The sequence below is a fragment of the Danio aesculapii genome, chromosome 22 (genome assembly GCF_903798145.1).
Source record: "Danio aesculapii chromosome 22, fDanAes4.1, whole genome shotgun sequence".
Classification (NCBI taxonomy): domain Eukaryota; kingdom Metazoa; phylum Chordata; class Actinopteri; order Cypriniformes; family Danionidae; genus Danio; species Danio aesculapii.
In genome coordinates, this window is record NC_079456.1 from 5,346,813 (window position 1) to 5,358,716 (window position 11,904).

Here is an 11,904-nt window from a genome sequence, read left to right on the forward strand (position 1 = left end):
TGAACCACAGAGCTGAGGCACACTTATGCTAATACACCACTAGCTATTAAACATAACGAAATTACTCCAAAGCTTTTAAAGTACAAGTGAAATCAAAACTAGCCATATTGAGGTTTGTTAGCTCACATTGCTAGTTTTGTGGTGAACAATTCCTCTGAGCATGTCATTAAGCAGAAAAAAGAAGACTTGTTCTATCTTTAAAGCTTTCCTTTAGTCGTGTTCGACACTTTCACACCACATACACACGCTGGTTTCTCACCCATGCATCCCTCTCCATCAGGGCGTCGTGTCATGCCGGGTGGACAGATGCACATGAAGGTGCCAATCTGGTTTTTGCAGGCCATTCCTCTGGACGCGCAATCATCCAGACCTTCAGCGCACTCGTCCTGGTCTGAACAAACAGACTGAGCGTTTATTTAAAGCCAAACATGCTCTGGTTTTTTATTTAATAATGAATAATGTGAAAATATACAATAACCGTACAGTATAAAGAAGAAAATGTAAGTGATGACATATTCTTTATTTTTTGGGTTAACAATTTTTTTGGGGTGGTTTGTTCTTACCTCTGCACATGCGGTTGTCGTCACGCAGCACGTATCCCGTTGGACACATGCACTCGTATGAGCCGAAGGTGTTGACGCAGCGGAAAGCGCAGAGAAGAGGATTTACAGCACACTCGTTGATGTCTGCACACAAAATACAGCAGATTGTAACAAAAAAACACTAACAAATATGATTATATCGTAAAATATTTTTAATTGTGCTTTGGTAAACACATTTTTCAGTCTCCATTTTAAATATCACAGACATTTTAAATATCTGTGGCTAAAATTGCCTGATTTTGTGACTCCTTTTGTCAAAATGTATGGCATTATTTTCTTTAAGTCTTACATTTTGGTGTGATTATATATTTATTATATATTTAAGGTAAGAATATTTGAATTTATACTGAAAGGAATGTAAAAAAAAACAAAAAACGTTTGCATATTTGTAAAAATGTGTGACTTGTTTTTTTTTTATTGACGTAAATTGTGAAATAAAACTGATCTCATATCTTGGCCGTACCTTCACAGGTCATCATGGGTCCAGGTTCAAATCCCTCCTGACAGGAGCACTCGAAACCTCCAGGAACATTCGAGCATGTGCCGTTTCCACAAGGGTTTCCGATGGAGCATTCGTCAGTGTCTGTGAAGTTGAGAAAAATCAGCTATTGGATCAGGAGATTACAGGTGCAGTGACTATCATTTGCATGATACTTTGATTTAAAAGCAAAACTATTATGAGGGATGAACATATTTTGTAATAACCAATGGGATTTGAACCTAAAACCTTCCACATATGAGAAAAGAGAAAATATCATGCTGGAAAATGTATAGGACATACTTCTATTCATAGCAACATTATTACAGAGATAATCCTAAAGGGATCTGATCCTACAAACTTGCAACTTATGTGCTCAGGACGTACTTCTAACTATAACAACATATTTACTGGGACATCTTTACCCTAACTAAAGGGATTTGATCTGACAACCTTCAACTGTAAGAGGTTTAGGGTTATGGTACGAAGGGAGAAAAAGTGCTGGAAATGTTTTGTATATAATAACCAATGGGATTTGAACCTAAAACCTTTCACTCTATTTGAGAAAAGATAAAATACTATGCTGTAAAATGTGTTCTTAGGGCATACCTCTATTCATAACAACATTATTACAAAGATAATCCTAAAGGGATCTGAACCTACAACTATCCAAGTTAATTGAGGAAAGCACTGCACTGGCAACTTATAGGCTTAGGACGTAATTTTAACCACAGCAACATATTTACTGGGCCATCCTTACTATAACTAAAAGGGATTTGATCTTACAACCTTCAACTTTAGGAGCTTTAGTGTCATGGATGGGGAAAAAGCTGCTGGAAATGTGTGTAATAACCAGTGGGATTTGAACCTAAAATCATCCACTGTATTTGAGAAAAGAGAAACTACTATGCTAGAAATGTATTCTTAGGTACTTAGGACATACTTCTATTCAAAGCAACATTATTACAGAAGTAATGCTAAAGGAATTTGAACCTACAACCTTCCACATTAATTAAGGAAAGCACTGCACCTGCAACTCATGTGTTTAGGACGTACTTAAAACCATAACAACAAATTTACAGGGACATCCTTACCATAACTAAAGGGATTTGATCTTATAACCTTTAACTTTAAGAGGTTTTGGGTTATAGAGGTGAAAAAAGCTGCTGGAGATGTGTTGAGTGTAATAAACAATGGGATTTGAACCTAAAACCTTCCACATTATTGTGCTGGAAATGTATTCTTAGGGTTTTAGGACATACTTCAATTCAAAGCAACATTATTACAGAGATAATCCTAAAGGGATCTGAACCCACAACCTTCCACTTTCACTGAGGAGAACAAAATTAAGAGGATAGAAATGTGTTGCATCCCTCTGACATCTATTCAAAGTAACATTATTGAAGGGAAAACTTAAGGGATTTGAATCTACAACCTTCCATGTTCACTGAGGAAAGTGAAAGTACTGGACTGGCAACTTATGTGCTTAGGACGCACTTTTAACCATTACATGTTCAACTGGGACATCCTTACCATAACTAAAGGGATTTGATCTCACAACCTTTAACTTTAAGAGGTTTAAAAAACATCTGCTGGAAATGGGATTTAAACCTACAACCTTTCACTTTTAATTAAGAGAGCGAAAGCACTTGATGCTAGAAATGTTTGCATATTTTGGGCGGTGTAGTTTTATTGTGAACTCACCCACGCAGTTGACGCCTGTGTAGTCGAGGTTGTATCCGAATGGACACTCGCAGCGGAATGAACCGTCAGTGTTAATGCACAGACCATTCCCGCAGATTCCTGGGTTTTCCACACACTCGTTCATGTCTGTGGATACAAGAGATGACATTAATACTGGGGTTTCTGGGAAGGATGAGTGCTTTTAGTTTGGGAAAATAGAGCTGGTTTTCTCACCCTCACGTCCTTCGGGTTTCGGGACGGCCTCATGACCGTAGGGACACAATGTGTGAAATGCAGCTGCCATGCAGAGTGAATTGGACAAAAACAGGGAAAATATTCAGACATGTTAAAATTTGATTGTTAATTTAATTGTGTCCTTTAAAAAATATCTAATTTATTATTAATTATGAATGATTCTTTATTGTGACTTACCTTCGGTATCTCGTGGACAGAGTTCGCAGGGGTCGCCCCATCCCTCACCCGGCAGCAGACTGCAGCAACACTTGGCTTTAGTTGTGTTGCGTGGTTTGGGCACTGAACATTTGCCCGCTTCAAAGCGTGTGAAACAGAAGCTCTCACGTGTATCTGAGGACACAAAAACACATTCATGCTTCAATTCAAAGCAACATTTTACAAGGACAATCCTTAAGGACTTGAACTTGCAACCTTCCACTTTAATTGAAATGGATTTCTTTTAAAAATGCATTATTATAAGGACAATCCTGTTGAAGTAACCAAAGGGATTTGAACTTGCAACCTTCCGCTTTTAATGAGAAAGATAATAATTGCTGGAAATAGGTTGTGTGCTTTGGATGTACTTTTATTCAACGTGCTATTATTGCAAGGATAATCTGGTGTAGCAACCAAAGGGATTTGAACCTATAACCTTTCACTTCGTCATATAAAGAGAAACAAATACACTGAAAACATTTTAAGTGCTTAGAACAGACATTAATTCAATGTGATATTATTACAATCATAAAGGGATGCAAACTAACAACCTTTCACTTTCAGCAAGGAGGAAAAATGTACTTATGCGTTTTATGCATTGGATATACTTTACTAAAAGTGTAATTATTATTAATTAGTGTAATTATTATTAAAACTAATTATTATTAGTGCTAGTTAAAACAAACTCAATCCTCTTGTAGCCTGAAGTCTGGCAATCTTAAGGAATTTTAACTTACAACCTTTTTCATAGGATCTCATTAAAAGTAACATTATTAAACATCATTAAAGGATTTGAACCTACAACTTCCACTTTTATTGACAGAAATAAACCTGCTGGAAATGTGTTGCTTGCTTCAGACATCCTTTTATTCAAAGTGGCATTATTACTAGGACAATACTATTCACTTAAGACCTATTCTTATTAAAAACAGCATTATTACAGAGAGGAACATTATTAGAGGGACATTATTAAGGGATTTGAACCTACAACCTGCAATCTACTTTTATTGAGAAAGATAATACTTGCTAACAATGTGATGCATGCTTTGGACACCGTTTTATTCAAGTTTTACTCAAGTTTTACTCAGTTTTAAGTGCTATTATTATCCTGTTGTACTAACCAAAAGGATTTGAACCTACAACCTTTCTTATTAGTACATATTCATATTAAAAGCAACACTATTAAAAAGAGGGACATTATTAAGGGAACTAAACCTACAAATTTTCACTTGGAATATTTAGATTTTTTTTTATCAAAAGCACTATTATTACAGACAAGGACATTATTAGAAGTACATTATTTAGGGATTTGAACCTGCAACCTTCTACTTTTATTGAGAAAGAGTAATTGCTAAAAATGCAACATGCTTTGGACACAGTCTTATTTAAAGTGCTATTATAATAAGGACTATCCTGTTGATAGGGATCAATGGGATTTGAACCTACAACCTTTTTATTAGGACATATTCATATTAAAAGCAACACTATTAAAAAGAGGGACATTAATAAGGGATCTGAACCAACAACCTTACACATAGGACGTATTGTTATCAAAAGCACAATTATTACATTGAGGGACATTATTTAAGGATTTGAACCTACAACCTTCTGCTTTTATTGAGAGAGATAATATTTGCTAAAATGTGACGCATGCTTTGGACACAGTTTTATTCAAAGTGCTATTATGACAAGGACTATTCTGTTGTGGTAACCAAAGGGATTTGAACCTACAACCTTATTTATCATGACATATTCATACTAAAAGCAACACTATTAAAAAGAGGGACATTATTAAGGGATCTGAACCTAAAACTTTCCACTTAGGATGTATTTTTATCAAAAGCACAATTTTTACAGAGAGGGACATTTATTTAGGAACTTGAACTTAAAACCTTTTGCTTTTATTGACAAAGATAATACCGTCTTGGAAATGTGATGCATGCTTTGGACACAGTTTTATTCAAAGTGCTATTACAAGGACCGTTCTGTTGTAAAAACCAAATGGGATTTGAACCTACAACTTTTTTTATTAGGACATATTCATATTAAAAACAACACTATTAAAAAGAGGGACATTATTAAGGGATCTGAACCTACAACTTTCCACTAAGGATATATTTTTTATAGAAACACCATTATTACAGAGATACAATATTGAGGGATTTGAACCTACAACCTTCTACTTTTTGAGAAAGATAATACTTGCTAGAAATGTGAAAAATGCTTTGAGACAGTTTTATTCAAAGTGCTATTATTACAAGGACTACCCTGTTGAACTAACCGAAGGGATTTGAACCAACAACCTTTTTTATTAGGACATATTCATATAAAAAAAAAAGAGGGACATTATTAAGGGATCTGAACCTACAACCTTCCATTTAGGATTTTTTTTTTAATTTTTATCAAAAGCACCATTATTACATAAGGGGACGTTAAGTGATTTCAACCTACAGCTTTCCACTTAGAATACATATATTTTTTTAATTAAAAGCACCATTATTACAGAGAGGGACATTATTAAGGGATTTGAACCTACAACCTTCTGCTTTTATTGAGAAAAATGATGTCTACTGGAAATGTGAAACATGCATTGGATACATATTTATTTAAAGTGTTATTATTACGAGGACTCTACTGTTGAACCAACCAAAGGGATTTGAACCTACAACATTTTTTATCATGACATAGTCATATTAAAAGCAACACTATTAAAAAGAGGGACATTATTAAGGGATCTGAACCTGCAACTTTCCACTTAGGATGTATTTTTATTCAAAAGCACCATTATTACAGAGAGGGCATTTAATAGGGAATTTGAACCTACAACCTTCTAATTTTACTGGGAATGATAATACTTGCTAAAAATGTGACGCGCTTTGGCCAGTTTTATTCAAAGTGCTAATATTGCCTATTATAACCATCCTGTTGTACTAACCAAAGGGATTTTAACATACAACCTTTTTATTAGGACATTCTTGGACATATTCATGAATCATTTTAAAAGTAACATTAAAAAGAGGGACATTATTAAGGGATCTGAACCTACAACCTTCCACTTCTGGAAATGTGTTGCTTGCTTCAGACATACATTTATAACGTTTCACTTTCATTGTTAAAAAGTTACTGGAAACTTTATTGCAACTATTTAAAGAGCGTATCTTACCAAAACAGCGTCGGCCATTGTCTGATAGGACGAATCCGGGTTGACAGATGCACTGGAAGCTTCCCGGTGTGTTTTTGCACGTGCCGAACTGACAGATATTTGGCTCCACGTTGCATTCATTGATATCTGTGGAGGAAAAAAGGGATAAAAAGTCTGGCAAAGGGGGCAAAATATGACCCATTAGGTTTGGCGACAGATGGGACGGTCAGCGTGGGTCACATGCGTGAAGTTATAGGTAAATAAGGAGTGATTCCTGCTGCGCTCTCAGTTTGTAATTGACTGCGCTTTGTTTCTTACCTACACACTTGTCGTTCTGCACTTCGTATCCGGGTGGACAGATGCAGCGAAATGAGCCGTCCAGATTCTGACAGGTTCCCGGCTGACAGGCGCCCGGCAGCGTCACACACTCATTGATATCTGACAGGACAGCATAAACACACACATTCATGCTATGTACTGTTGAAGTCAAAATTATGTTTTTTTTAAATTGCAATTTATTATTTAAATATTTTATATATGTATTAATAGTTACTGAAAAATTACAATTATATTTTATTTAATAACTTACAGTAGATACAGCTAATAAAATGATTTTTTTTAATTATATAAATATTTTATGGAATATATTTACAATAGAAATCAGCAACATTATGTAAAGCATAATTATTTAAAATGTATTAAATAGAAATATAAGTGTAAGTGTTTATATTTCCAGCAGAAAGCAAACACTGAGGCAGTTTCCTGCAGGCAGTTTCTGGATGTTCAGGTGTTTAATTAACTGGATGAATTGGAGGGGCTTGTTGATCAATGAAAGCTTTTACAGCGGTGTGTTTGAGGACTGTAAAGCGTGCAGCCTGTAAATTGGAGTGTATCGATGTTTATTAACGATGGCTGAGTCTCACCGACGCAGTTCTTGCCGTCCGGCGTCAGGTTATATCCGTCCAGACACAAACACTTGAAGGAGCCCATGCTGTTGATGCACTGGCCGTTCCTGCACACCTGACTAGCATGAACGCTGCACTCGTCAATATCTGCAGGAAGCAAAAAGAATATTACACACAAACATTTTGCAACCCATGTGGTTTGAATGTTTCAAATTCAATTATGATGTTAAATTGACGTAAAATTGATGTTACATTTTGACGTAAAATTGATGTTACAAATTGATGTTTTACATGTTACAATATAATTTTGGTAAATGTTGATGTAAAATTTGTTAAATTTTGACGATATCTTTAGATGTTAAATATTGATGCAAAGATTTGACGTAAAATTTATATTACATTTTAGTTTTAATTTTGACATATGTTGATGTCCAATATTGACGTTAAATTTCGACGATATATTTTGATGTAAATGTTGATGTAAAAATTTGATGTTAAATGATATATTTTGATGTTGAATCTTGACTTACAATTTTGACGTAAAATTTACATTACATTTTGACTTTTAATTGTGACGTTATATGTTGACATACAATTTTGACGTAAAATTTACTACATTTTGACGTAAATTTTGACTATATATTTTGATGTTAAATGTTGATGTAAAAAAGTATGTAAAATTGATGTTACATTTTGACAATATATATTAATGTTAAATGTTGATATAAAAATTTGACAATTTATATTACATTTTTACGTTTAATTTTGACGTTATATGTTGATGTTAAATGTTGACATAAAATTGATATAAAATATTGATGTAAAATTTTGATTCTATTTTGATGTTAAAAGTTGACAATTTGACTTAATTTTAGCGTAAAAATCATTTTGACATTATAGTACGTAAAATTTATGTTATAATTTGATGTAAAATTTTGACTATATAATTAAATTTTTCAAGTTGACTCAAAAATTTGACGTTAAATTTTGGCATAAAATCTTCCTTACATTTTGACGTTATAGTTTGATGTAAAATGCTGACAATTTTTTTGAAGGAGAATTGACGTTATTTTTTTCAATGTTAAATGTTGATGTTTAATTTTTAGACAAAATTTTGATGTTGATTAGAATCAAACAACGACGACCAGTAATGTCAACTTCTCTGGTTATTTTTTAACTTTAACTGTAACATATTAATAAAAAAATGATACTAGCTTATTAATATTATTTAATTTTTTAAATGCTAAAAGAAAAAAATAATAAATTGATGGTAGGTCAAACTACTGAAACACTTATTATAAAAAAGCAGAAAGTCTATAAAATTATTTTATTTCTAATAATAAAAAATAGGATAAATTATATGAAATATTTGACACTAAATATAACGTGCCAATTTTACATATTTTACCAAATAAACAGTAAAATGTCTTGTTTTGCTAAATATTTACAATCCTCTATATACTACGAGTATTTTTAAAATAATTTTTAATGTAAAATAAATTCAAACTTTACTAAATTTACACTAAATGTAACTAATATTTCTTATTTTGGTAAATATTTATAGTCCTATATTTGCAGTGTGTACATTTTGGTTTAACACCTGATTAAAACGCACGCAAAACGTTTAAAATGTATGTTAAATTTGTGATATTTAAAGGTAAAATTCTTCGTGAAAACATCAGTGTGATGCTAGCAGACTTGCGAAACTTCTCAGTAAATGCAACAATTATAATAGGCCTGAAAGCATATAATCGTACCCATGCAGTCATTATTATGTGTGAGCTCGAACCCAGGGAAGCACAGACAGTTGTAGGAGCCCACTGTGTTTTTACACGTCCCGTTTCCACAAGGCTGTCGGTCACACTCATCGATATCTGCCAGAAACACAGACATACAGACAGTTAACACATCAGCCACAAAAGCAGATGCACTTTTAGTAGCGTCGGACACTCACCCATACACATGGTCTGGTCCGGTGTGGTCTTGAAGCCGTTGTGGCACAGACATCGGAAACTGCCCTGTGTGTCGATACACTCGCCGTGACTGCAGACGTTCGGGATCTCCTGACACTCGTTACGATCTGACGAGACGTTAAACAGCAAATTATATGAGGTTTTCGAGAAATCAAGTGTGCTTGCTGACCACATAATAAGGGCTGCACGAAATTGGTCAAATCTGACACTGCAATATTTAGTTTTGCAGCGATTATATATATTCGCCAGATGATTTGAACAGCTCCATTTGAGAAGATTTCATTCATTTCGATCAACTGGGATAATTTAAGATTTTTCCTATGCAGTGCATCAACATAAAGTGAAGTTTTCAAACTAATTTCGAGAGGAGCACGTGATATGATTGACTGCAGCTGGCCACTCATCTACATTCACTAGTTAGCCAATCAGATTAACCCCAACTCACTATAAGTAGCCTAGCTAGAACTACTCTCTTATCTTCGTTTTCCGAAGAAACCCCCCATCCACCCCTTCTCCTCCTTTTTTCTTTTACCACGGGGAGCTCTCGAGAACCACCTGATCTCGTACTCCCCTCACATGCTCTATGGACCAGGCGGGAGCCCTGGGCTCACCTATCTCCGAGCTCAGGGTTCTCTCCCGGACAGCATGCCAAACCTGCTAACAGTTGTCAAACAATATCTAAGTGTGAACTCTTGAAATATAATAAACGACAAGCAAATATAAATACAGCAGAGCAAAAATAAAAGTGAAATGAGCAGTGCTTAATTCCTTTCTGGGGAGTCTAACAGTATTGAAATACAGAAATTGAACAATGAAGCATAAAATAACATGGTCATCATTGAATAAATAATTTAAAAATAATAGCATTAATACCTTTAATCTTTAATAAACAATTACATTTTGCGATGTGACGATCGCGGATGGACACGTTGCGATATTGATGCTCAAACGATATATATATATTCAGCCCTAGTTCATAATGAAGCTGCAGAAACTGTCGTAAAAACACACATCTGATCCAAACCCCTCCCACAGAGAATTCTTAGCTTATACTGATCACTGATTGGCTCCTGTGCTTCGCTCGCCATATTGACTGTTACACTTTCCCCATTCAAAACTATAGCAGTGACATGTCTTGTGTAGTCTATAGTCTATAATCAGACTCACCTATGCAGGCTCCGCTGGGCGACAGCTTGAACCCGGCCGAACACTCGCAGCGGTAGCTCCCGGGGATGTTGATGCAGTTAGCGTTGCGCTGGCAGAGGTTGTCTCCGCTGTTACATTCGTCGATATCTGAACGAAGTAATTACAAAGGTGTTAGCGAAGATCGACAGTGTTAGCAGTGTGCTAATAGCAACTATTAGCGTCGTTACCTTCGCAGATGAGCAGGATGTTGTTGTAGCTGAAGCCCATCGGACACTCGCAGCGGAAACTGCCGATCTGGTTGATGCAGACGCCGTTAGCGCAGATGCCCGGGATCTCACGACACTCGTCGATGTCTGAAGAGAGGCGGAAATAAATGCTCTGTTATGCTGACAGTGTACTTACAGTATTAGAATGTGAAATACATATATATTTAGCAGATGCTTTTGTCCAAAGTGACTTTCAATTAAGGAGGCATTCAGCGATTCAACAAGAAGAGGCAATACACACAACAAGGGCTGATTATACAAAGGAACTGTTTGTGCTCAGAGATTTAAGTGCTAGAGTTAGGGGGGGAGTGTTTTTATTTATTCTTATAGAGAGAGAATGGTGTTTGTACAGGTGGTTTATCAAGCCCACTCACCTGAGTGAGGTACACTTCATAAATGCACAGTTATATTATTTGATATGGAGTGATTGTAAGTGTCTGGTGCAAGTGTCATGCTGTGTTCACACCAGACGCGGTATGTGCAAATAAATCACGCTATTTGCATGTAAATAGACACTAAATTTACTCGCTTAAGTCACGCGTCAAATTTGCTTCAATTCGCGTGTGAAATTCACTTCACGATAGATGCGCATTCGCGTCATGGCTTCTGTCTGCCCGGTGACTCTAGTTTCCTTGCTAAACGGCTAACATGGATTTTATTGAGAGGAAAGCTGTGCTTTGTGCTTTAGGAAGGCTGAAAACAGGGCATTTTTGTTTGATTCCGTACACCCAGCTCTGTGAGTGCATCAACTCTTCCAGAAACTCTACCTAAATGATGGAGGCTTTCAGTGGTGCTTCCGACTGAGCTAAGCCCATTTTGATGAGCTGTTGTCCAGTGTCGGCAACAGGATTTACCCTTGGGACACCAACAAAAGGCACTACGTCATAATCACTCCCCTACAAGAGCAAGCTTCTGATTGGTTAACGTGGCGGGAATGTCTGCTGAAGTTCAGATTTTGAACTCGAGCGTTTCGCACGTCAAACGCACAAAATGTTCAACTTGCTCCGCTTCATTCGCGTGAATCGTGCCGCAGGATGTCTATTCGTGTCTTTGCATTGACTTAACATGTAAATCATGCAAATCCACGTCTGGTATGAAAACACCATCAGAGAGATAAAAGAGTGTGTTTTGAATTATTATTATTATTATTATTATTATTATTATTATTATTAATAATATTATTATTATTATTATTGTTATTATTATTGTTATTATTATTAATATTATCATTAAGTGGACTCACCGATGGGTTTTCCAGT

The 11,904-nt window shown here is 35.5% G+C and overlaps 1 protein-coding gene across 1 annotated transcript in view; it reads right to left on the reverse strand.

Annotated features, from left to right (window-relative positions):
- Nucleotides 1-11,904, reverse strand: part of fbn2b (fibrillin 2b) — a 131,500-nt gene that overhangs the window by 10,547 nt on the left and 109,049 nt on the right. The window contains exons 42-55 of the mRNA XM_056448347.1: nt 11,889-11,904; nt 10,607-10,732; nt 10,401-10,526; nt 9,215-9,340; nt 9,018-9,134; nt 7,279-7,407; nt 6,674-6,793; nt 6,377-6,502; nt 3,196-3,348; nt 2,998-3,060; nt 2,785-2,910; nt 1,066-1,185; nt 564-686; nt 260-391 (exon numbers count right to left, since the gene is read on the reverse strand). The exon at nt 11,889-11,904 is cut by the window's right edge and continues 56 nt beyond it. Of these exons, the coding sequence (XP_056304322.1) occupies nt 260-391; nt 564-686; nt 1,066-1,185; nt 2,785-2,910; nt 2,998-3,060; nt 3,196-3,348; nt 6,377-6,502; nt 6,674-6,793; nt 7,279-7,407; nt 9,018-9,134; nt 9,215-9,340; nt 10,401-10,526; nt 10,607-10,732; nt 11,889-11,904 (1,603 nt within the window). The remainder of the gene's footprint in view (nt 1-259; nt 392-563; nt 687-1,065; nt 1,186-2,784; nt 2,911-2,997; nt 3,061-3,195; nt 3,349-6,376; nt 6,503-6,673; nt 6,794-7,278; nt 7,408-9,017; nt 9,135-9,214; nt 9,341-10,400; nt 10,527-10,606; nt 10,733-11,888) is intronic.